Source organism: Atractosteus spatula, chromosome 9 (assembly GCF_055471065.1).
Source record: "Atractosteus spatula isolate fAtrSpa1 chromosome 9, fAtrSpa1.hap1, whole genome shotgun sequence".
Lineage (NCBI taxonomy): Eukaryota > Metazoa > Chordata > Actinopteri > Semionotiformes > Lepisosteidae > Atractosteus > Atractosteus spatula.
Genome location: NC_142714.1, coordinates 6,572,500 through 6,597,279, shown reverse-complemented (window position 1 = coordinate 6,597,279; position 24,780 = coordinate 6,572,500). Strand labels below are relative to the sequence as shown.

Genomic DNA, 24,780 nt, shown 5'->3' with positions numbered 1-24,780 from the left:
TCCTGTAATGCAGTGTTATTGCACTGTCTTTATGACTCAATAAGAAGGAATTATATTTATCCATCAAGGTTAAGTAGCAGGCGGAATGGCATAATCTGCTGACAGTAATGGTATGCAATGTTGGGGGGATTGTGTGTCTGTGCAATCTCTTTCAGCACCTGCAGGGGAAGTTCGATGTGCTCCAGAGGCAGCTGGAGGTGGGCACGGAGAGGGTACACAGCTGCCAGGGACTTGCTGATTCGCTTATCTTGCACGGGCACCCGCAGGCTCGCCAGGTTCAGGAGCTGCAGGACCGCCTCAGGTAGAGTACAGTACAAGTGCTGACCCCCCGGGGAGGCGTGCAGTAATCAGACTGAAAACCCCTCCAGATGCTCACGCCTGGCCCAGCTGCTCAGACCGCTCGTATGCTTCATGTGCAATGCTGGCAAATTATTATTCCCTGCCAGTATTGTTTCAATACTGTGGCTGTGACTCGCTGACTTCACTTCTGGAGCAGGAAATATACACTAGCGTTTTCTATTGAATGTCCTCTAAAATAAGACTGCTGCCTAATGTGCAATATATATGTTAACATTCTGCTTTACTGGGAGAGGAAAGAAGCAACAGGTCAACTCATACACTTTCTGCATTTACAGTAGAAGATAATAGGTCTCTTGCTTTTTAATCTGGATTTAAATTACCTGTGGTTTGGTCTGTATGTTATGTATGTTTGAATCTATACACTGAATCTGCTTCTTAATTGTTAGACATTTCTTCTTAAACATCTTTTGCCTCCTCTCTCTGAAAGAGCTCTGTCCTCGCAGAATTCAATAACAGCCACCTCCTGCCTCATAGCACCAGGCTAGAGGTCTCTTCTTTTTAAATGCCATCCTGCTGTGCAATCTCTTTCACCCAGGCGCTCCTGGGAGGAACTGCTAGAGTTGGCCCGGGTACGAGGGGAGAAGCTGCAGGATGCTGAAGAATATCACAGATTCTACCGAGACCTGACAGATGCCCTGAACCACATAGAGGTCAGTCTGGGTGATGCTCGGCTGAGGGCACTGCCAAATAAAGGAGTTATGGCATCTATAGGAGGACAGACCCCACTAAATGCAATCTGAGCCTGAAGAACATCAAGTAGCTCTTTGGGGAAATATTTGCATGCTTCTAGAGATATCAAGCAAATGAGTATGGACAGGGCTGTGACTGTTATCCAGAATGAACCAGATTGATGATACTGTGCCCAGAACGTGATACAATGAGTCCGAAAGGGGCTGGAAGGAGGTACAGTACATGTGAGAGGTTTGCAACAGTAACAGTTTTGTAACAAGCTGATATGTTCTGGTTCTAGTCTCATGGACCACTGGAGTGTGCATCCTTGACAGTCATATCTCCAGCACATAGAGCTGATTCTGAGAATTTGCTCAGGAGCAATACGGTTTTAAAGCAACGCCACTCTCCTCCCTCCAGGAAAAGTACAAGAGCATTCCTGATGACATTGCGAAGGACCTGAGGGCGGTTCTGGCGCAGCTCCGCAAGCACGAGGAGCTGGAGCACGAGCTGGCCGGCAACGAGCAGCAGGTACTTCAGTGGCCATGGAGAGCACAGGACAGAGCTGTCAAATCTGAAAATATTCCAGCATTGTAAAAAGTTAACATTTACATAAGAAGTACATTGAACTCCGCTGGGGAAGTAAACAAGGTGCATTTTCTTTTACATCTCTGGTTGGAAGAAAATAATAACTCCTAATTATTCTGCAAAATACCTTTTAATATTGCACTGTTTTTAAAAAAAAAATCTAAAAATTTGTAAATATGAGCCCTCAATATAAAGCTGTAGGTAAAGATTTACAGTAAAAGTGAAAAAAGGAGCCAGTTCTTTACCCCCATGTGAGTGCAAGTCTGGAACAAGTTGCTCAGCTTTGCAGCTGAAGCCATCACTCTGGCGTCTTTCTAGAAACACGTGAGAGCCTTGGATCGTTTAGCTACTAGGTACCACACAAGCTGGACGGGCCGGTGGCCTCCTCTCGTTCGTAACGCTTTCTGTCTCTCTGTTTGTCAGCTGCAGGAGCTGCTGGACTCTGTGGACCCCATCCTGGAGCGCTGCTCCCAGGAGCAGGCCTCTTTGCTGCAGGACCGTCAGCAGGCAGTGGTGGAGCGCTGGGAGAAGCTGCGGGCTCGGGTGGAGCAGCGGCGCGAGGATCTGGAGCAAGCCAGCCGCCGCTACCGCTTCCTCAACACGGTGAGAGGCACAGGAGAGCCGGGCCGGGCCGGGCCGGGCCGAGCTCGCAGCATGGCGGGGACGCAGGGCTGCCGTGGAGAGGGACTGAGAATCCAGGAGGGCGTGCCGTCTGTAAACTCCCAAACGGAGATCAGCGCATTTGGCGTCACATCCTGGGAGGTGGGAGTGAGCGATGTGGCGGGAAAGCAGCACTCGAGATGAAAGGGCTGAGGGAAAGTGAGATTGTTGTGTTGCCATGCAATGTCACGTCAACATCATGGCCACACAATGCGATACAACACAACATAATCTCATAGATTTATAAAGCAACATCCATGGAAGCAACAGTAGTGCTGTACAATTGAAAGCCAGTAAATAAATAAGTCAAAAGGTAGGAGTGGAATGGTTTTACTGCAATGGGCAACTAATTGCTTTGAAACAAAATGGAGATCTTAACCCCCACCTACTTTCTTCGATCACCTTTTGAGCAGTGTTAAGACCTGCTGTTGCAGATCACTGCTGGTGGGTGGTTGAAGTGCATGAAATGAGAGAAGTGGTGTTCACTGGGCTGGTTTTGAAGGAACAGTGGGGCACAGTTGTACTTTGCTTCTTCTCCTTTTCTTATTGCTCTCTTTTGCACTTGGTGCTCCAGGTGCAGGACTACTTCCTCTGGTGTGCTCAGGTACTGAGCTACATGAAGGCAGAGGTGTCCATCCGAGACGTGTCCACCAGCAACGTGCAGCTGATGCAGCACCAGCAGCTCTGGGCTGAGATACAGGCCCGTGAGGAGACCTTCCACCAGGCAGTCACAATGGGCCAGGAGCTGCTGCAGGAGGAGATTCCTGCTCCCAAGGAGGTACTGTATGTGACGCTGTACACCAGGAGATCATCTCGGCCCATGGCTGACAGAATGTACATTTAATCCTCAGTGTATGGCTAGATTGAGGATGAATGGTCACCTGGATAGTAGCAGTATACATGCAATGACTTTGCAAGCATCAGTTAAAATCATAATTGTGTAACAGAGAATTCCATTAATTCCATTCTTACTTTCTGTAAGTAAGAATTCCATTGTACCAGTACCGGTTACATATGGCAATAAAGTTCAAGTTCAAGTTCATTAAGTAAATTGTGATAAGTTTATCAAATGAGAATTCTCTTCGCTGGGTTACCCCTCATTTCAGATTTTCTATTTCTAACTCAAACCCAGAATTCTAAAACAGGAGGTATTCATTTCACACACCCGAAGAAGCTCCAGAGCGAAACCATTGTGTTTTTTTCTTCTCTGATTTACATTTTGTCATGGAATTGTAAAGTAAAAATCCACCAAAGACCTTGTTTGCTAAGCAGAAAAGGAGTTCATTGTGTAAACGGCTGAGGAGAAACGTAATTAGGAAGATGTTTCCCAAAAAGAAGAGTTACAGTTGACCTTTTATACACTTACTTGATAAGGAAAACAAAGAGCTTAAGTCTCAAACAGAAAAAAACTTCAATCTTACTTAATTTCTATTGGTTAAGCAAACCTCTCCTTTTAATCAGGAGATGTCTACATAACTATCAATGTTTTCTACAAGCAGGTGGTTATAATTGGCCTTTAACTCTAAATAACCTTTGAGATTCTCAAAACACATTTTTTCTGTGTGTCTGCAGGCCTTATCAGTAGCTGTTTCTTCTTGCTGAACATGGTGTACTGAGGAAGAATTTTCAACCCTTCAGAACCCTGCCTGTTCCTTTGCACCTTGTGCATTGATACAGCTCCCCACACTCACCCCTGTCCATATTTCCACTCATTCTCCCGCCTGTTTCTTGGAGACTGATAACTCCCAGTGCTCTTTCACCTGCAGATCAGGGACAAGCTCGGAGCTCTGCATGCGGAAAGAGCAAAGCTGCAGGAGCACTGGAAGTGGAAGAAGCTCTGGCTGGAGGCCACCTACCTGGAGCAGGTCTTCTACAGAGACATTGCCCACATGGAGAAGCTCATGAACACACAGGAGGTCAGCCTATAGCTACCTCTAGAAATGTTCAAGAAAATGTGGCTGTAGGTGGGATTAATTACCTGGTGAAACTGCAAAAATATGTATGAAGATTAACTAAGGTAAAGTTCTGTAAGGCCACTGACAAACATTTACTGTAACTGGGGATACAATTTACGAAGCCTGGACAAAGCCTTTGTTTTCACAAACTTCAGGAAGTTCCGACAAGTTGTCTAAGTTGCATTCATTCTGAAACTAGTTCATTGCATCTCTGATGTATTACATATCTCATTACTGGAAACGCAAGGGAGCTGCTCTAGAAATACAGTGAAAAACCGTGTTTGTAAAGAGGGAGAAACATCCTCTAAGTCCCTTGGAGAAACAGCTGTCTTTCAGGTACTGTAGTCAGGTAATTGAAGTACCCGCCTATCCTATCTTTTCAGATCCACCTGAAAAGCAGCGATCTTGGAGCTTCGGTAGATGAGACAGAGAGGCTCATTAAACGTCACGAGGCCTTCGAAAAGTTGCTGAGCTCCCAGGACGAGAAGGTCAGACAAAACTTTTTATTTTGTTATAAAAGCAGAAACATTAAATCCAGGGGATTGTGCTCTTTCCTCAACACACTGGAATGAGCAGGACATGACTGGTAATCAGCAGCAGGCACATTTTGTCATGTTTGGGCCTGATGTGGACATCCTGCAGTAGCCTGATATTTGTATCTACTGTTTACTGTGCTCATTCTTCAGGTAAGATCACTCCAAGAGCAAGCTGAGAGGCTGAAGAAAGAGGACGTTAAAAAGGAGAATGCAGCGCACATTCAACACAAGCTAAAGGCTGTTCTGGAAAGGAGGAGTCGCATCAAGGAGCTGTCCGCACGACGCAGGGAGGAGCTGTCCACAGCCAGGCTCTTTTCTGTCTTCAACAGAGACCTGGCAGAGGTACAGAGGAGAGTATGCTAATGGCAAGAAGACACATACTGTAGTCAGCATATATGAAGATCTGTAGAATGGCTTCATCTCATTTCTAACCTTCCTTTTCTGTTTTTGTTTTAATGCTCTTATGCCATTGGTTTTATGTCAGTAGACCAACCTGAGGGACCCGCACTAATGTTAAAACGTTAAAGAGCAGTGGCAGACACTGATAAATTTTACCACTCATTCATTCACTCTCGTGGGTTCTTGAAGGCGGAGGGCTGGATTTCAGAGAGAATGCAGAAGATGCAGGATGATTCCAAGAAGGACCTGAGCGACCTGCAGGTTAAGATGAAGCTGTTGCAGAAACACCAGGCTTTCGAAGCAGAGATCCTGGCCCATGAGGAGATCATCACTTCTGTCCTGAAGGTTGGCCAACTATTCATTGAGACTGGGAAGCTCCATAATCTGATCATGACTGATATTAAGATCAAAGACAGGATGTGTCTTTTACTCTGCAAAGTGCAAGTGAGGCCCAATTCATTCGTTTTTTTTCTTAAAAACAGTTATTTCAAAGGATTTGGAACACTTTGCTATAAATGAACAGCTATTAATCAATTAAACAATTTAACTCTGGCTTCTAAGGGCTTAAATCTATTCAGATTTGTTTCCCAATAATATTAAAATCATTTAATTGGAAAAATTCTGATATGTCACTGCCACTGTGACAGACCTTTCTTAGATAAGCTGTGTTTTCTAACCAAACTGATCGGTGTCCAATCCACAGACAGGAGAAGAGCTGGTCACGTTACGCCATCCCAAATCCTCTGAGGTGCGCCGGGGTGCCAGGATGCTTAATGACCACTGGGAGGCGCTGAAGAGGGCAGTGGCAGCAAGAGGAAAGGTGCTAGAGGACAATAGGGACTTCCTGGAGTTTCTGCAGAAGGTGGATCAGGTGGAGGCCTGGATCCGACAGAAGGTATTGTGATGTGTGGCCCTGCGTGAATAAAATTCTATGTATATAAAGACCTTGACAACAAACCTTCCACTTAGGAGCTTCCACTCCAGCAGAAATATGGAGTTCAGGGGGTTGTGAGCTCAAATCCTTGCAGAGGATCATAAATCAAAACCACTTTATGGTATTCAAGGACAAAGGCCTTGACTTTGTTCATGCATGGACATTGCAGGAATAATTTCAAGAGACCAGGCATATATTGCTTAAACCAAAAGGCACCGTAGCTCTGGAAAATGGTTTGAGCGCAACATTTTCCCCCTTTTCAACAAAGGTTTGCTAAGATTTGAGTTTTTTTATGTGGTCAGTGGAGCAAGCACTCAATGTCTGACCTTCCACGGTTTCAAACAGCTCTGTGTTAAATCAAATTCGAAGAGGAAAAAATCAGTAACAGTGTAAATTGAGATTAAATTCTGTAATTCTGTTCATGGGCTCTGTCTGTTATCTGCCAATGCCGGTTCTTTTCTGTGTTACTCCCTGACACTTCCTGCCCGCTCCCTGTTTCTCGTCTCATCAGGAGGTGATGATAAATGTGGGAGATGTTGGAGAGGATTATGAACATGGCCTGCAGCTCCTGAAGAAGCTCAATGAGTTCAGAGGGACAGGCTCTGGGGTGAGTGTGGGGTCTGGGGTGACATGGAGTGTGGAATTTGGCCGTATGTTGGATTGTCACTACCCTCCTCTTTTTTGATTGTTGGGAATGCGTTCCAATCCTTAGGCAGCAACAGAAAGAGCCTCTGGAATATAGTAGTCCATCTGTGTTACTGCAGTGTTTCTTCCTTTGAAGTGTTTAAATAACGTCAAACTTCAAAGTTGTGAATTAGCCTGGTGCATTACATGTGATAACGCTGTTCCTTGCTTTGCACTGGATCGGAAGTGTATCTGAAGATTTCCTCTTGATAGAGAAGAAGGGAGGGGGAGGAAGGCAAAGGGAATAGGGCTGTAAATAGGGAGCAGGATTCTGCTTCAGACACTTGTCTTAGTCCCGGAGGAGCGGCTCTGAAAGCCTGTTATGCAGAGGGGATGATTGATGTGTCAACAGGAAGTAACAGTGGACGATGCCCACATCAAGGCCATCAATGCTCTGGCTGCGCGGCTTGAGAGACAGCACAAAGAGGAAGTGACCACTGTACGCCAGCGCAGGCAGCAGATGAATGACAGGTAATCAACATCACTCACCGCAGCCCCCAGATTCTTGTTGCCTCTTGCTTGAAATTGTCTTGATCATGAAACCACCCTGAAAATGAGTCCTCTCCAGAGACTGCAAAGGGTTCTGGCGAACAGTTGACGGTTGTCTGCTTTGTGCTGTCAGAATGTTTGTGACACACATGTGGGAACACCCTGCAGCACAGAGACAAGCTTTCCGCTCATTTATCAGATGTCCTGTTGATGCTCCAGCTGGGTGAAAAACTGCAGCTAACCTGGGTTTCTCATCCTAAGGTGGAGCAGTTTCCACGGCAACCTGAGCAGGTACAGGAAAAAGCTGGAGGGGGCGCTAGAGGTCCATGCGCTGATCAGAGAGCTGGAGGAGCTCCGGGAGAGGTCGGGGGAGAAGGTGAGAGCACATGGCAAGGAAGAGCTTACATCTCGTCCTGTAATCTGGCAAGCATAACAAGGATGAGACAATTCTACAGCACAGCCCAACACAGCAACAGCAGCAGCAAAAAGTAACAAAACAGCATTGAGTTGAATGTAACGCGTGTAACAGTATATATATGCAGACCATATGAGTTTTATTGAATCCCCTAATTACAATGTGAGCCCACTCCCAGCATGATTGTTCTGGTGCTGCAACTGCGAGCAACAAAAAGGGTCAAGATTATGAATACGTCAAGATACTCATTCAACCAATTAAGAGCTGTAATAATTCTAGTGAACCTTCTGTATAACACGTGTTGGCGGTCTGTGTCCTTTCCTGTGGTGTCACTGATCCATGCAGGGGCATGTCTAATGGGGTTTTCTGTGGCGCCTTGCAGAGCTTGCTCATGCAAGGGCTGGACTATGGGCAGGATGTGCCGAGCGTGGAGAACCTGATTCGTCGGCACGAGGAGACCGAGCGAGAGATTGGCATCATCCAGGAGAAAGCAGCGGTGTGTATTGAGGGGACAGACAGCTGAACACGGTGCTCCCTATCAGTGACATAGCGGCTCTGCTGGATGTGTGCAAATAGTGCCTTCTTATAGTTGCAAGGCTATACGAATTAACCACATCTGAATTCAGAACTGAAAGCTTGTCCTCTTCTTACTTCACTACCACTAGATGTCCCACAGCGACTCCCTTTCCTGCATATCTGGGGGGCAAAGACCACACTTCCGCTGTGATCATAGCCTTTCAAACTAGTGGCTCAGCTGAAACCAACTGGCCAGAATTCCTCCTGCCTTCTGAGCTGTAAACTCTTGCAAAACGTCTTGAGTAATTTCCTTACTGTATCTGGGATTGCATCCTTTATGGCTGCATGCCTTTGTAGGGAGGTGTTGGCCAGTTGACAAAATGAGGGGTAAGCAACCCAGTGTTGAAGTAAAGGGATAATTACTAAGAGTTTTCAAATCTGAGCTCTGGCTCTGGTACCAACTCAACGTGTGTTACCTTAAACAAATTCATCCTTGTTCTCCATCCCTATACCTGAGATTCTAACGTACAGTAAGTGATCTTGAATCAGCAGTGGGACATGTGTAATTCGACCACTGGTTTATATCAGTTCTATCCATCCATTATCAGAAAACCACTTACTCCTGGCAAGGGTTGCAGCAAACCCGACACTATCCTGGAGGGGGTGCAAGGAAGTAGTGTGCTGCACCATGGACAGTACACCAGCACACTGTAGGACACCCACAAAACACTCACACACACTCTGGGACAATTTAGAGAGTTCAGTTAACCTAACAAGAAAGTCTCTGAGAAGTGGGAAGAAACTGGAGCACCCAGAAGAAGTTAAAAAGAATGAATAGAGAAAACTTCTTCAGGCAGGGGAAGACCAACATTCTCCATTTTACAGAAAGAGGAGAAGAGGCAGAAGTGTTTTGGGTACTAGAAGCACCTGAAATTAACGAATCCCTGTGGTTTGATGGGTTTCTTATCAATTGTTCTCAAGGAAACAAGACCTATTTATGTTCTAAAGAAAATTCCTAACGGGGTGCCCTCTGCAGAGAATTGAAGTCAGGGCCCTGCAGTTGTGAGGCAGTAGCATTAGCTATGAGGCCACTTTGTTGTTTGTGTGGAGAAGTTCCTTTGAATCATCTTTGCTGTGACAGGCCCTGGAGAAGGAGGCTAAGACCAAGGTGAAGACCCAGCCAGTGATGGCAGAAAAGCTGAACAGAAAGCAGAAAGAGATGAGAGATGCCTGGCTGAAACTGGAGAAAGAGGCGAAAGTGAGGTAGGAGAGCAGGTCGGGCAGATGCTGAGAATGTGTTTCAAGTCCTTCCTGTGTACCTCTATCTTGCACTTTCACTTGGACACAGAGATATGCAAAAAGAGAGGTTTAGTGCTTAGCACAGGAATTGTGATAAGGGAGCTTCCTGCTGTTCCAGGAAAGAGAAGCTGCAGGCGTCTCTCCAGCTGCAGTTGTTCAAGGCAGACCAGCGCCCTCTATTGGACTGGGTCCTCAAAGTCACCACACAGATGGGTGAAAGTGGGCTGCCTAAGAACAAGGCAGAAGCTGAGCAGTTCATTGCAGAGCACCAGAACACAAAGGTAAGAAAACACGCCAGTGGTTATGCACTCAGAGTTAAACCTCATGGTTAGTTATAGCACTGCTGTATTTAAGCTTTGAAATAAAGCCATTTCTTTTCACACTTCTCACAACCTTAATCTGATGTATGGAAATCCCAGGGGAAGGTAGATAATAATGTACAGAATAATTTTTAACAAGGTATTGAACTTATTTTAATTATGGGTACGCTTCTTAACACAAGTCTCACCCCTGAACATGGTAGGCTATGTGATGTCCTGTTTGTTCTGACAGCTGGTTAGTTTGAGACACTTCAATTGAGAAAAAAAAGTCTTTCATTACAGGCAGAGATAGATGCACGTGGAGACCGCTTTGATTCTGTGAAGAATTTGGGCCAACGTCTGGTCAGGTCTGGTCACTATGCATCCTCAGAGATCCGTCAAGCACTCAGCAAACTGGACGAAGCTCGGACTGGACTGAACCGGGTTTGGCAGGACCGTAGCCAGAAATTGGATCAGGCTCTGGAGCTCCAGGTATCAACTACAGGGGCAGACATTAGTAAAACCACAGAGAGCCAGCTACCCCACCTGTAGTGCATATTGAATCCGACGATGATCTTTTGAAACCCTGGTCTGGATTTACTTAAGAAAAACAACAATAAAATATCAATTTCAGAATGCTTGCCTTTGATACAATTCAGGCAATTCATTTTATTTTTAATATATCATATTTTCTATATAGGAACAGTGTATAATAAAATAGGAAAACTAAAACCTGGACATTCCCCATATTTTGAATCTGCATAGCATGAATCTGTAAAAGCAGACAATAAAGTAAATAATGTAATTTGTTTCCCAGGATTGTGAACAAAGTTCCTTTATTTCTAAATTCATATATGCACAAAAAAGCCTGTTTTCCCTGAAGAGAGGACATCTTCTAAAATCAAAGGGGAGTAGTTCTGACTGAGGCAGCAATGAATAATGAAACAAAAACCAGCCCCAGGATTCTTACAATTAAGAAGTTATGATCAGCCTAGAAAAGAAAGGGAGACCTTGAGAAATGATAATTGTATCTACTTTCTGTCAGTAGTAATGCAATACAAAAATTGCTTTTAATTAACACAATAAACCTGTGTACAGGAATTACACTGATATTTTGTACCGTTGGGATATTGCCACAGTGTGGCATCACTGAGCTGCGGATGTCTCAAGTTTTTGTGGTTTTCACTTTTCAAATCACTTTAGGTAGGAGGTGCTTTAGTCTTGAATCAAAGACATTGGTTGACAAAATCACTATTTGGTGTGCTGGACCAAGAAGTGTCAGTTGTCTGACACAGTGGCACTTGTCAGAGTACAAGACTAAAGCACCTGTACTCTGTTGGTACAGGATTGGATTTGCACCTATGATGCCACAATAGAAGAAAAGCAGGTTATGTTTGACTCCGTCCCTTGTACTGGGAACTAGAGTTCGAACCCCAGCTCCATGTACGGTACTTGGGAAAAATGTTCACGAAGTTGAATTAAAACTCGTCAATGTCAAATACAGCTTCTGCTACAGTATCAGATACAACAGTTCCTATATATTGAATAAAACTAGATGAAGTTCACACCAGAACCGCGGGCCATCTTGGTTTCCATGGTACTAAGTAGGAGTAAAGCACCTCCTACTAGTCCAGCACAGGGATTCCTCAGCAACGCTAGTCGCCGCTTATACAGCTGGCTGGACTTGGGCAACCAGAGAGAAGCACTGAACTCAACAGCAGTCTCTGTCGCTGGGGCTTGAACCAACAACTTCTCAGTTAGATGACGAAGGACTTACCTACTATGCTACACAGCACCCTAGTATTAAATATAAAGTGGGTGAAAAAATGAGTGTGATCAGGAGAAAGATGTTAGTAATTTAGTAGCTTTCTTTCATGCATGTGTCAAAGCGCTTGCACTGTTCCTGATTGCAGGTTTTCTATGGCTGTGTGGAACAGTGTGAGAGCTGGCTCAGCAACAAGGAGGCCTTCCTGGCCAATGAAGACCTTGGGGTATCGTGTCTGTTGTTGTTGTTGTTGTTGTTGTTGTTATTGTTGCATAAAATGCTAGTTCAGTCTGATTTGTTGTAAGCTCTGTAGTAGATGCAGGTTTTGCAAAAACTTGTCCTGTCAAACTGAGTTTCCGTGAATTATATGTTTGGGCACGCTCATCTTCATATGACAAACCTCTGTAGTCTGCAAGAAAGTACTGTTTTTTTTCCAAGTAAGGCAAGGGATGCGAAAACTACACGTTTGAGTTCAGCTACAGTATGAGCATGTGGCCATAGTGAGGTGTGAGCTGTGTCTGTCCAGGACTCCCTGTCTGGGGTGGAGACTCTCCAGAGGAAGCATGCCCTTTTCGAGAAGGCAGTGGAGGCTCAGCTTGACAACGTGGAGACAGTGGAGAGATCCGCTCGGCAGCTTGTGCAGAAACGACACCCCCACTCCGGCGACATTCAGAGCAAGAGTAAAGCAGTGCTGCTCAGGTGATTGTCCCAGGGAACAGTCTTTGTCAGTCTGTGTCAGGGCATGCGTGTTTTATGGGCCCATTTTAAAGGTCTCAGCCCTGCTCCTGAAGCTTTGTCTGGATTCTTCTGTCTTGCAGGAAGGAGAAGTTAATGGAGAGCAGCGCAATTCGCAGGAGGAGGTTGGAGGATTCACTGCAGCTCCAGAAATTCTTGGGCAGCAGTTATGAGGTAAAGAAGGGGCCAGAGGGTGTTGCCGTCAGTGAGATATCCATGAGTATAAACAGTTGTTTTTTTCATGACATCTTGCATTATGTGTCACTATTCAATGCCACAAAATGTCGTGACCTGTTTGTGGGAAGTGTTCAATAACAAAACATTTTTTTAGTTTTGCAATTTGAAGCTTACAGTAAATGGAATCAATGATCTCTTTGTTTTTTTCCTCGAACTGATATTCATGGTACTAGACCTTTTTTTGTGAGTATGCAGGAAAAGGATCTCTTTTCATCACAGCACACAGCTTTTTAATTTTGAATAGAGCTGTTTTCATGACCCCTGTGTTAAGAGTCATATTTCAGTTACAGCTCACAATGATGCAGCACCTTTTTGTTTAATTTTGTTCACCTGAGGGTCGTCTATGGGAATGAATCAAGTAAACAGTATGTAATACACTGTGCATTTCCAAGCAGCAAGAAGGTGTCTCCATGTGTAATCCCTGTGTGGGGGAATATGTAACCTCCATAGATGAGCAGCTCTGATCTTCGAGTGTGCTTGCTGTTGTCAGGTGTGCTCCTGGCTTAGTGAGAAGAACACAGTGGCTTTGGATGAGAGCTGGAGAGACCCTACTAACCTACAGGCCAAGCTGCAGAAACACCAGAGCTTTGAGGCTGAGATCCTGGCCAATCATAACCGTGTGGAGGCTCTTACCAAGGTACAGCACACCTCTCACCAACAGCACCTCACCCTCACAGAGCCCCTTACAGTCTGGGTCCTGTAGCATTTCATAAAAAGAAAAGAACAAGCCTACTGTTTTCTGCATCGGGCTATTTTTCACATAGCAGAAGATGCTTCCAAATATGACCCATATTCCAGACGTTACTACTGTCTATAAAAGGTAAAATCATAAAAATCAAAGTCTTAAGGTTAAGAATGTATTGAAGTGCAAAATTGCCTGGAAAAACACTTTGCTCTTGTTTAGAGATAGGCAGAGTTTTTGTTACTGTATCAAAATGCTGTCGATACAGACAAAATGCCTACGTGCTGTCGGTGAACACAGACAATAGAAGCAGTAACTGACTTAATGAATATTTATCGACTGTGATGAAATGGGAAAGAAGTACCAGCATTTCAGCAAGCACCAGAGCCATTACAGCCATTATCCCTGCATTAAAAACATGCATGGTAATTAACTTACATATCATTGCTTTTATCCCAGAAACTAATTACTGTGCTCAGACAGATAGACGTTATAAATAAAAATGAGAAAAATCTCTGGGGAAAAATGTACTTGACTCCTGGAGCATTGCATGGTTATGAATGGCCACTCTACCTTCAGTCTGTCACAGCTTGTGATTCAGAATGCTGCACTTTCCTCTTACTGAAAACAGTAACGTTGGTAATGGTATAAATGGCATGCTGCTTGGGTTGTTTTCTTGCAGGAAGGAGAGAGGATGCTGGGATCTGGCCATTACGCCCATGATCAGATCAGTCCCAGACTGCAGGACCTGCAGGGCAGCTGGGAGCAACTCCTGAGCAACTGCAAGGAGAAGAGGTCTCGGCTGCAGGAGGCCTATGAGGTACTCACACAGTACAACACAGGAACAACACCTGAACTGAGGAATGGAATTTATCCCCCTGACCTGGTGAACGCAGCCTTTCTCTTAGAAAATGCATACAATGGCTCCTGAGAGGATCAACCACAAGTGACACCTCTCTCTCAGAGCTCAGGCTGTTCCATGACAGCAGTGTTACCACCTCCCAGCCACAGACTCTAGAATCTGAGCAAGCCTGGGCCTGGTCACTGCTGGGAGAACACTTAAGGAAAACCAGTTGCTGCTTTAAGTGGTGTTGATGGGCCAGTACATGGCTCTTTTCCCCCTGAACCAGAGTCTCCCATGTAATGTCCCAGTATTGTGACTGGGGAAGCCGTGCGGTTGGTAGTACCATCCTTCCAATAAATCACTAAATCACGGTCCTGACTATCTGGTCATTAAAAATCCCAGTTAATGCTTTTCTCAAATCTAATAATATTTACCTGGGGGTCATGGTAAATTTAAACTCTGGGCTTGTACTATCAGGCCTTCCTTAATTTCAGTTTGTCACTTTTCCACCTGAACTGCTGTTGATGGGCTGTTGGCACACAATGACTGCTGTCCTTCATCCATTTGGTGCTGCACTTCAGCAGCAAATGAAATATGGTGTTGGTGTGAAACGTGGGATCCTTTGAGATGAAATGCACTATATAAATGCAATGTGTTATTAGTGATAGAAGTAGCTCCAGCCTGTGACATAGCACTAGAAGACGATGACGTCAGTGATCATCCAAGGCAGAAGTCTTCACATTGTGGGATGTGTCCTCTTGGGTGAATGTGGAGTAAGAGTTGGGGGATCACGAAGTGAAGCTGTTGCTAAGTATTTAAAATTATCCAACACCCTGAAATTGAGAGGGTGATCACGTTGACATGTTAAGCGATAAATGAGCTACTGTCTGTAAAAGGAGTGTGTACATTGTATTTAATTGGAACCCCACACTGTTTCTGTGGAAACTACGCTTGCTGTCTTCCAGTTTGGAACCTCATGTCCTTCTGTGACCATGAGCATGCTGTACCGTGGTTGAGTCTGATATTTAATTTACTGCATAGGAAGTACTGCCTAGTGTTGTGTAGTTGTTATTCTTGGCAGCTTTCTGCTCCCGGCTTGACCGGCTCTGCAGCTCTGTGGATCTTGCAGCGTGTGTCGTTGTGACACCTGAGCGCATTGGAGGTGCCTGTCTGCAGGTTCTTACTCGTCCCCTGGAGCTGTAAGCTGAGCCATAGCCAGTTTCAAAATGGGTTGGGTGTTGTGCAAAAAGTCACTGCGGATTGTGCTTATGGAGTCAGCGCCTATAAGGGATTTGTGCAGTGGCACCTACAAAGCGTTGGGGAAACAATGCATCTATTTTGGGTTGACTCGCTCCACCGAGACAGAAACTTGGTTCGTTCTCCCTGACCTCAGGCGCTGCAGTTCCAGCGCTCCCTGGAAGATGTGGAGGACTGGCTGGCCTCTGTGGAGTCCGAGCTGTTGAACGCAGACAACGGGTGTGACCTGCCCGCGGTCTCGCGGCTCCTGAAAGCCCTGCAGGGGCTGGAGGAGGGAGTGGAGGGCCACGTGGAGAGGATCCAGGGGCTGGTGGATGCAGCCAAAGATTTTCGTGCCAAGGGCAACTTCCTGGCTGAGGAGATCCAGAGGAGAGTGGGGGAGACCGTGCACCGGTATGGTAACAGAGCCTGTGTAAAGTGGGGTTACCGAGGGGTTCTCAATCTCTTCTAACTGGGGGACCACGCTTTAGGGCAGTAAACCCAATCCGAGCTGATGATGAAATAAAAACACACGATTGACCGTTTTTTTAATTATGAATCATAAAGAATGCAGAGGTACTTGAGGAAAACAGATCCTCACTGAACATTCCCATGCACGACAACCAAGCCGATTACGAAATCATGGCACTAGTTGTCTTTGGCCAAAGAGCCAAGTTTCTGGTGCCAGCCCCAAAGATGTCTGGACCCCAGCTGGGGATAATTGACATATAACATCATATGGTGAAATCTCTTTATACGTGTGGGATGTAGAAGTCTTCTGCGGCAGAGCATTGGTGCTGTCTGTGTCTGTGAGTGCGCCACCTGTCTGTGACTGCAGATATAACAGCCTGGCTGAGCCCCTTCAGGCCCGCAGGGAGACCCTGGAGGCGTGGCAGCTCCTCTTCCAGCTGTACCGGGACATGGAGGAGGAGCTGGTCTGGGTGAGAGACAAGCTGCCCTCTGCCTACTCCCAGGACTGGGGCAGCTCGCTACACGGCACCCAGACGCTGCTCAAGAAACACCAGGTGAGTGACAGTTGGGGGGGGGGGGAGTGTTGTTGGTATCTGGGGATTAGCCTAAAGAAAGTACAGTACAGGGAAATATGACAAATTAATAAACGTGTGGTAAACAATGCATGATTCACAGGTTATTGGGAAAATGGGCCTGCCGCTCTCGAGATTGTCTAAATACATTCAGGTGCTATGAACTGTCCTAATGGTTTTGAAAATACATTCAGGTGCTATGAACTGTCTAATGGTTTTGAAAATGCTGCTTCTGTCAGCTACAGTCCATAACTAGTGGGCAACAATCTTTAGGGCTTGGAATTCGGTTATTCCTTTGACTTCCCTTGAACTCCTGCTGCACTGCTCTCTGCTTGTGGCTCCTCTGCATGCTCCCTCACCCCCCCCGTCTGTGCAGACGCTGCAGGAGGAGATAGCCAGCAGGGACCCACTGGTGCGTGCGGTGCTGGAGGCCGGGAACACGATGGTGAAGGGCAGACACTTTGCCTCCAAGGAGATCCGCGAGAGGCTGGCAGAGCTGAAGGAGGCCGTGGAGAGCCTCAGAAGGGAGGCAGAGCACAGGGGCAGGGGGCTGCAGGAGGCTCTGGAAATCCAAGTATTCCTTGCTGAGGTAACTGGTCATTGACCTGGCCACATATCTCTACTCACAATCCCAACGCTCCCACCACAGGCAAGTACAGACTGCAGGAGCCGATGACATTGTGGATATTTATGGACTACATGGAAATCCTCGGTATTAAGTGCACACAGCTTTCTATTGTATTTTGTGTTTTCCCCTGTTACATACCTATTGGATTCATTTTTCTGATGGGAGTCTTCTGTTGTCATCACAGCAAGCGTGTCTTCCCTCCCATTCTGTGTCCTGTCCTCCCAGCTGTCGGAATTAGGATCGTGGATGGAAGAACGGCGCCCGGCGCTGGAGTGCTCGGATTATGGGAAGAGCGAGGAATCGACCCAGGCTCTGCTCCGCAAACTTGATTCTGTGGATCTGGATCTGGAAAGCCAACGTCCCAAACTGGAGTCCCTGCAGGAGACTGGAGCCAAATTGGAGCGCTATGGGCATCCCAATAGGTACTATAACACCCCCAGGTCCGTCCCTGTGCAGTGCAGAATTACGGATTTGATCTTACTCAGTATCAAATGTCTGGGATGTGGGAGTGAGGAACAAGCTACACACGCACGTTGTTGAAACCCATATTCTGATTTCTTTCAAGAAATGTTTGGGTGGGAATCTTGGATCAATTGACTACTAATTACTGAATGGCTTCCTCTCTTTTTTGTTACTTTTTCTATTCTCTAATATTCTTCTGTAGTTAAAATACTAGGGGAAAATCATCACTATGCGACTTTTATACCTCTAGACAAAAAAGAAGGACTTTCTACAGTATATCACGTACAGCTTGATTGAAGATGATTTTGCAAAGAAAAAAATGAGTTGCTTTCAACCCACAGCACAGTAGATGGCAGCAGTGTTTTCTGGAACCACCTGGTAATATGTTGGCCAGTGTTTAGGATTTTTGGATGAGAATCAGAATACTTTACATGTCAGATCTTTAAAATATAGATATGGTTTTACTCTCTTTATTCATTGAGCAATATTGACATGAATTCCATTACCTAGTCATCAACAATATGGGGCAAAAACATTAGGTTTTTCTTCCTTCGTGAGAACTACCTTGAATGTAAAGTTAGCTTGAATTTAAGCCACAGACTAGGCTTCTACTGTTTCTTCCATAAACTTCCAGAGATATTACAAAATGTCTGAGGGGACATCATTCCAGGCAGAAATCATCTTTGCAGGTCTGTGGTACCAAAAGGTTAATGCTGTCACTCTACAGATACTCTCTGTTTTTTCTGTATATTCCTAAGCAACTGGGTTGATCAAGATCAATCCAGCACCAATAAGTAAAAGCTGTCTGATTCTTGCTCTCTGCTCCTGTTTCTCCAGCCATCTGGTGAATGAGAGCCTGCAGCCCGTATGGGACCAGTACCAGAGTCTGCAGCAGCTGTCCGCAGAGCGCCGAGCGGCACTGGAGGAGCATTGCCGGGTCTATGAGTTTGAGAGGGAGGCCCGTGAGCTAGCCAGCTGGCTCAGTGCACAGAGAAGCACAGCAGAGTCTGAGGAGTACGGCCAGGACCTGGAGGATGTGGAGGTGCTTCACTCATAGTATAAATGCTTGCTGTGCAGCGACTCAAAATCAGTTTGAAGCAGGAGGCCTACGGCCAGTACACTTGTCAGTGGCAATGGCAGTGTTCATGTTTATATTCTTTCCGTGGCCTAGAAATGGTCATGAAGGAAGAGGTATTATTGTAATTAGTGAGTAAAATCAGTTGGCCAAGCTTCAGTTCAGCTTGTTCTCTTGCACTCTTATTGCTCTCCCTGAAAGGGTGGCTATTTCATAGCGTGGCTGAGACGTCGTCTTCTTAAACATTACAAAATGAAGCTCGGAAGAGGGTAAGAAGGTGAGAACAGAGAGGGGAAACACTGAGGACTGGCCATTAGGAAGAATATAGAAGGCTCTGCAAATGTAAAGATGTCATGGTGTGAAGGAGTAAAAAAAATATAAACTGATGGAGTTTAGAACAGCCAGGGATGACAAAGAACACATTAAGAAGAAAACAAAGTGGATTCTTTGTTCACATTTGTTTACAATTCATTGCACATGGCAGACAACATCCTGTAGCAAGCTCCGGAGGCAGTATGTTTATATACTGTATAAGATATACAGATTAATAAACAGTTTCCTAAAGTTACTTTTGATGAAAAAAGCAATAGTATTCCCCTGTGACAGACTGAAGCAGGATGAAATCCAGGAAAATGTGTTCTCTGTAGAAATCACCTCTTCTGTCTTTGTCAGGTGCTGCAGAAGAAGTTTGAAGATTTCTCCTCAGAGGTGAGCACACTGGGTCACAGCAGAGTGAGGTCCGTTCTGCAGCTGGGACAGAAGGTGAGGTCACCTGAGTGCCAGGAGAGAGAGGCGGAGCTCTGCAAGCTGTGGGAGGAGCTGCTGCAGACCATAGAGGCAAGAGCTGAGGTAAGGACACCAGGAGCAGTGAGTGTCATCTAGTTTTGTTTTGGAACACAACTATGTTGTTGATCTGCAGATAATGCTTGGGTTTACAGCATCCAGGATACATGAATGACTTAATATGGACAGAGGGTAGTTCAAACTGGTAATCAAACTTAGTTTTATATCTTAAGTTATACATATACACCCCATATCTTGAAAGTAATCAAAATCCCGTATTACAATTCATTTTGATACTCTAGCTTTTAAGAATGTACAATGTGCTATTTTAACATGTACCTATGTATAGCTATATCTACTGTATACTGTATATACCTATTTTATTTGGTTATGTTGTTGTACAGAGCCTTGATGTGATAGGCCATGAAATACACTATACAAAATAATGGTTATTATTAATAAGGATTGATTTGGATTAACCTCCCCTGTTCTTTGATCATGGAAATATTTCTCTGAATCAAAGAAACTGACTTTGGGTTGATGCTTCCGTACATGTTAAATGCGCTGCCTTTTGAGACGATGTGGGTCCAGCTGTGGACTGGAGAGCGCCCCTCTGGGGGTGTTCAGCCTCAGGAGCTCTGGTCCTGAATGACTAGGCCAGGGCCGAGGTGACAGTGCCCGGTTCCCCTGACAGAACCTGAGGTCTGCACGCGAGGTGCACCAGTTTGACCACGACGTGGATGAGCTGAAGGGCTGGATGAGCGAGAAGGAGGCCGGGCTGGGCGCCGAGGACCACGGCCACGACCTGCTCAGCGTGCGGGCCCTGCTGCGGCAACACGACGGCCTGGAGGTACGCCCGCCCGCTGGCCGCCGGCGCCTGGAGATACAGGGGAAAACTGGGGGCCGATGGGGGGATGTATTTTGACGCCAGGCAAAAATGGACGGCGTGAGGCGCAAAACTGCACCCTAGGCCGGAAAAAAGAGAGAGAAGAGTTTATTTGCCTGACGTACATGTACGTTGGGATTCGTATTGACGCTGTTCCCTCAGGACGTGCACAGTACAAAAGAACACTTTCACACAATGTATACAGTACATTACAACACACTAAATAATAATAATACATAATGACAGTACAATGAAGCACAATAACATATCCCAATCAATAAAGGACAATAAATACACAGGACAATAAATATGTGGTAATCAAGTAAAAAGTGCAGAGTGCAGAGGTGAGGTGAGTTCTGAGGCATGGGACTGTTAATGATGTGCACCACTGTAGGGCTGTAAGAAGAGCATGAGATTTTCAGAGAAACCTGCAGCTACAGGATGGGTGAAGCAATTCCAGTGCAATGGCTCTGACTCTGCAAAAGGCACTGACTCTTGAACTGTCTGCTGGGGGAATTTCCTCATTTGAGCAAATTTGCAGAGCCCGCCTTTCTTGTGGAGAGCTCTGGAGGTGTGTTCTAGCGGAGGGAGACTCATGAATGTGACTCTAGATTCAATCAGTGTTGTGTGATGCCAGAAATATTGATGAGGGCTGCTTGTTAATATAGGCTGAGCAATTTGTGTCACCCCCCCAACATTATCAACTCCTCCGAACTCAACAGACTGTCCTAAAGAATTAGACTTTAGATCTAGAACAGGTTCAAAGGCCAACTGAACAAGTGCAGGGTCAGGAGGAATAATGAGCTTTTGGTGACTGAGTGTCTGAAGCTGTGAACGGAGGGCACGAGGTACGGTCAGTAACTCCCAGGGTGCTGTTGCAGAGGGACCTCGCCGCTATCGGGGAGGAAGTGTCCCGGACGCGAGAGAAGGGGGCTGTGCTGGGCCACAGGTATCCTCAGGTGAGGGACAGCTTGGAGGAGAGGTTGGAGGAGGTGGAAGAGGCCTGGCAGAGCCTGCAGAGGAAAGCCAGCGTGCGGAGAGAGAGACTGGGCCAAGCCGAGACTGCGCAGAGATACTTCATTGACTGGAGGGAGCTAGTGTGAGTCTTCTTGGGTCTGCACACAACTCAGAAAATCGGGGTTCATACAGTTACAGCTGTCTTTTGGGCTGTCCATATAGGTGGTTTTCTGGTAATTTAACATTCTATAAATAAATCTTATACATATATTTGGAGCTTTTACTATTAAGCTCTCAGATTAAAAATGTACAGTATTTAAAAAGAAAAGGGATTGTTGAGTACTTGTTGAGTATTAAAGCAACACAGTTTGCCTCAATGTGGGGTTAAGAATAATAAAATATCAGTTTATACTCCTTAATTAAACATTAGTTGCCGGATGCTTTATTTAGTATATTGGCTTTTTGAGATCGATGCCGGCCGTGTCCGTCTCTCAGGAGCTCTTGTGTTGCTGTGCAGAGCCTGGCTGAAGGAGAGCCTGTCGCTGGTGCAGGGGGAGGAGCTTAGCGGGGAAGGCGGGGACATCGAGCAGCACCTGAAGAGACACGAGGAGCACCACCGCGAGATTGACAGGCAGCTTGACAAATCACAGGCTGTGAAGGAGGAAGGACGCCGCCTCATCGAAAGTGGGAACTTCATGAGTGAGGAGGTAACACCGAACTAGAATTACTGCCTAAGAAGAAAAAAAAATGGACTCCTCGATGCAGAGGATACCAAGACTCCCTTGGCGATCAGTTACAATATGGAATGATAATGAACATGCTATAGAAGAGTACACTATGATATAAAGCCCAGATGAGCCAGCTGGGTAGAGAATCCTTATTTTATGTGACAGTACCTCTGGTTCTTTGCAACCAGGGCTTGAATTGATAGGGAAATGGGGGGAAAACTCTCCCCTTGTTTTCTTTTTTGTTGCTAGTGCCCTGTCTGAAAAAACAATTCCATTTAGAGATTGGTCTTTCCGGAGCAGAGAGGCTGAGCACTGCTTCGATCAGCCTTACACTGTGATACAGTGAAGAGGAGGAGCACTGAGAGTGGGGCCTCTCTCCCCTGCCCTGTCCTGCAGGTGGAGGAGAAGCTGGCGGAGCTGGCGGAGCTGGAGGAGAGGCTGGAGCAGGGCTGGAGGGAGCGGCGGAGGCTGTACGACGAGGACCTGGAGGTCGAGCAACTGCGCCGGGGGCTGGAGCAGGCCGAGCGGTGGCTGAACGCCCACGAGGCCACGCTGAGTGACGACGTCTACGGGGTGAGCTGGGGACCGGGCCGCTCTGGTGCTCGACAGCGGTCTGCGAGAGAACCAGAGGCATGATTACACGAGCTGCACTTTTGTTTTTTCCCTTAGGCTGGGAAATATCAAAGAAACATGTCATAGTGTTATATAGCTGCATTTGTGCTTAGGTCAGTGTTATTTTTCTAATTCCTTGTACAGTTACGTGACCCTTGAATTAAACTTAAGTCATTTTGAAGAACTAAAAACCACATTTACGGTGTATGACACTAGCACTGCAAAGCAGGATAGTACAGATTAAACACAGAGAGATCTAGGCGAATCTGCCAACCTCATCAAGAATATTAGTTTGCTGAGTGCAAGATAAAAAGAAAAGTCACAAATAAGGGGAAGCCATTCAACCTGTTTAGCCAGTTTTGTAGTTAAAAGTTCCCTGATCTTAAGATCTCATCCAGCCATTTCTTGAAGGAGGCCAGGGTATTGGCTTCAACAATGGTGTTGGATGCCTTGTTCCAGACTCACAATTCTTTACACTTCTTTGTATAAAGAACTGCCTCCTGTTCTCAGTTTTAAATCACTTCCATGTAGTTTCCACCTGTATCTCCCGGTGTGTGTTTCGCTCTTGATTCTGCTGAAGTCTGCTGGGTCATTAACTTGGTCAGTGCCTTTGAGGATCTTGAATATTGGAATCACACATACAACCCTTGATAGTTTTTGGCTTCAGAGGGACGTTTCTCTTCACAGGACTCGGTGCCTGACGTCCTGGAGCTGATGAAGAGACAGGAGGACCTGGAGACCATGCTGACTGCGCAGGAGGAGAGATTCAAGCAGTTAGAGGAGAAGAGGACCAAGGTGAGAACTGTGAGGGGTGCAGCTCTGTGAGACAGAAGTACAGAGAGTGATGTGCACAAAAGCAAGACTACACGAAATCTTCCATTTCTCATCTTTAAACTATCATCAGAATTCAGAATGTGCAGTATATTAGTGCATTTAAAGGTCTATTCCATGCTGAAAAGAGAACAAAAGGAAAAACACAACGTTTCAGCTGTGGAGCCTGTGAAGAAGACACCTGACACCTGAAGAAGGCTCCACAGCTGAAATGTTGTGTTTCCTTTCTTCTCTTTTCAACATTGGAATAAACCTATTACTTGTTTCTTTGCAGCCTACACATGCTGATGCAGCTCCCCACATGACCTATTAGTGCATTTTATTAGTAATTATAGAGAACTGCTCAAAAATGTCACTAATAATGTGCAACAGTGTGGAGTTGTGATCAGGGTTCCTGGCTCATTACTGGAATCTTTTGGGTTCATATCCCAGCTGAGACATTGCTGTTGTATTAAAAAAATAGTTATGTTTTATCTTTAAATGCTCTTGATGTAATGGTTCCTAATAATATAGTGTTTCTGAGTTGGTGCTCAGTAGACATTTGTAAATGAACCCTAACCTGTAGTTTGCTTATTCACAAAAAAGCTCTTTATTGTCATTGTAAGCTTGCTGTGTGGCCCCCCACGCTTTTCCACAGAAGGAGCAGAGGCTGCAGCAGCTCCAGGGCCAGGAGGGCGAGGGTTCGAAGCCCACCAGGGTCACCTCTCTGCGGAGGAAGCTGTCGGACCGACGCCCTGCAGGAACCACCAAGTCTCCCACGCCCAAGCTGCCCTCTCTGCCGCCTCCCCGCAGCCAGCCCCCGAGATCCAGCCACACAGACACCGTCGTGTCTCCCGTCCGGCGCTCCTTGAGGTCTCCCGCGGAGGCCACACCCCCCTCTCTCCCCCCCAGGCCGCTGGGGCTCCACGCTGCGAAAGACAGCTCCGCCCCCTCCCCGACCTCCCCTCAAAAACCCCCTCTCCCTCCCAAGCCGGCAGTACCGCAGTCCCCCGTTTCCCTGCCAGCAAATCCCAGACCCCCCACCTCTCCTGCGCACGGCCTCGCTCGCTCGTTCTCCTCCCCGCCCCCAGCGCCCGGACTGCCGTCTCATCCCGGTGCCACGCGCCACTCTGCCCTGCCGTCCACAGCAGGCCTCGGCCCTCCTGCGCCCCATTCTCCCTCTCCGGGAGGCGGACCCCCAGAATCCCCTTCCCCGACTCCGCCTCCGCTGCCTCGTCGCCCCAGGGCTCTGGACGGAGGAGGAGAAGAGCCGCCCAAAGACAAGGCTCTGCAATCAGAGGTGAGTGAGAGACGGCCTTCATGTGTCACTTAGGCGGTTCTTGTGTAGCGAGAGCATATCTGAGGCCCAAAATCAGAATCGCCTTTCGGTTTTGGTAATGGTAGCACTTATGAGCCGCATAAACTGCAGTGAAATGCCTTTTAAATGTTAGAGGGGTTGTGATTTATTTTCAAGGAGAGGAGCGTCGACTGCGT

General features: G+C 46.3%; 1 protein-coding gene across 1 annotated transcript in view; it reads left to right on the top strand.

The window, feature by feature from the left end:
* The window catches only part of sptbn5 (spectrin, beta, non-erythrocytic 5), a 57,322-nt gene that overhangs the window by 26,456 nt on the left and 6,086 nt on the right, over positions 1 to 24,780 (top strand). The window contains exons 31-64 of the mRNA XM_088925451.1: positions 156 to 301; positions 896 to 1,010; positions 1,450 to 1,560; positions 2,041 to 2,220; positions 2,852 to 3,055; positions 4,044 to 4,193; positions 4,616 to 4,720; positions 4,919 to 5,110; positions 5,357 to 5,512; positions 5,871 to 6,062; positions 6,613 to 6,708; positions 7,138 to 7,256; positions 7,536 to 7,650; positions 8,072 to 8,185; positions 9,347 to 9,468; positions 9,623 to 9,785; positions 10,107 to 10,295; positions 11,717 to 11,794; positions 12,095 to 12,267; positions 12,387 to 12,477; positions 13,031 to 13,177; positions 13,905 to 14,042; positions 15,460 to 15,716; positions 16,141 to 16,327; positions 16,722 to 16,934; positions 17,199 to 17,395; positions 18,273 to 18,477; positions 19,183 to 19,359; positions 19,988 to 20,143; positions 21,061 to 21,278; positions 21,654 to 21,843; positions 22,261 to 22,437; positions 23,164 to 23,271; positions 23,945 to 24,586. Of these exons, the coding sequence (XP_088781577.1) occupies positions 156 to 301; positions 896 to 1,010; positions 1,450 to 1,560; positions 2,041 to 2,220; positions 2,852 to 3,055; positions 4,044 to 4,193; positions 4,616 to 4,720; positions 4,919 to 5,110; positions 5,357 to 5,512; positions 5,871 to 6,062; positions 6,613 to 6,708; positions 7,138 to 7,256; positions 7,536 to 7,650; positions 8,072 to 8,185; positions 9,347 to 9,468; positions 9,623 to 9,785; positions 10,107 to 10,295; positions 11,717 to 11,794; positions 12,095 to 12,267; positions 12,387 to 12,477; positions 13,031 to 13,177; positions 13,905 to 14,042; positions 15,460 to 15,716; positions 16,141 to 16,327; positions 16,722 to 16,934; positions 17,199 to 17,395; positions 18,273 to 18,477; positions 19,183 to 19,359; positions 19,988 to 20,143; positions 21,061 to 21,278; positions 21,654 to 21,843; positions 22,261 to 22,437; positions 23,164 to 23,271; positions 23,945 to 24,586 (5,823 nt within the window). The remainder of the gene's footprint in view (positions 1 to 155; positions 302 to 895; positions 1,011 to 1,449; positions 1,561 to 2,040; positions 2,221 to 2,851; positions 3,056 to 4,043; positions 4,194 to 4,615; positions 4,721 to 4,918; positions 5,111 to 5,356; positions 5,513 to 5,870; positions 6,063 to 6,612; positions 6,709 to 7,137; positions 7,257 to 7,535; positions 7,651 to 8,071; positions 8,186 to 9,346; positions 9,469 to 9,622; positions 9,786 to 10,106; positions 10,296 to 11,716; positions 11,795 to 12,094; positions 12,268 to 12,386; positions 12,478 to 13,030; positions 13,178 to 13,904; positions 14,043 to 15,459; positions 15,717 to 16,140; positions 16,328 to 16,721; positions 16,935 to 17,198; positions 17,396 to 18,272; positions 18,478 to 19,182; positions 19,360 to 19,987; positions 20,144 to 21,060; positions 21,279 to 21,653; positions 21,844 to 22,260; positions 22,438 to 23,163; positions 23,272 to 23,944; positions 24,587 to 24,780) is intronic.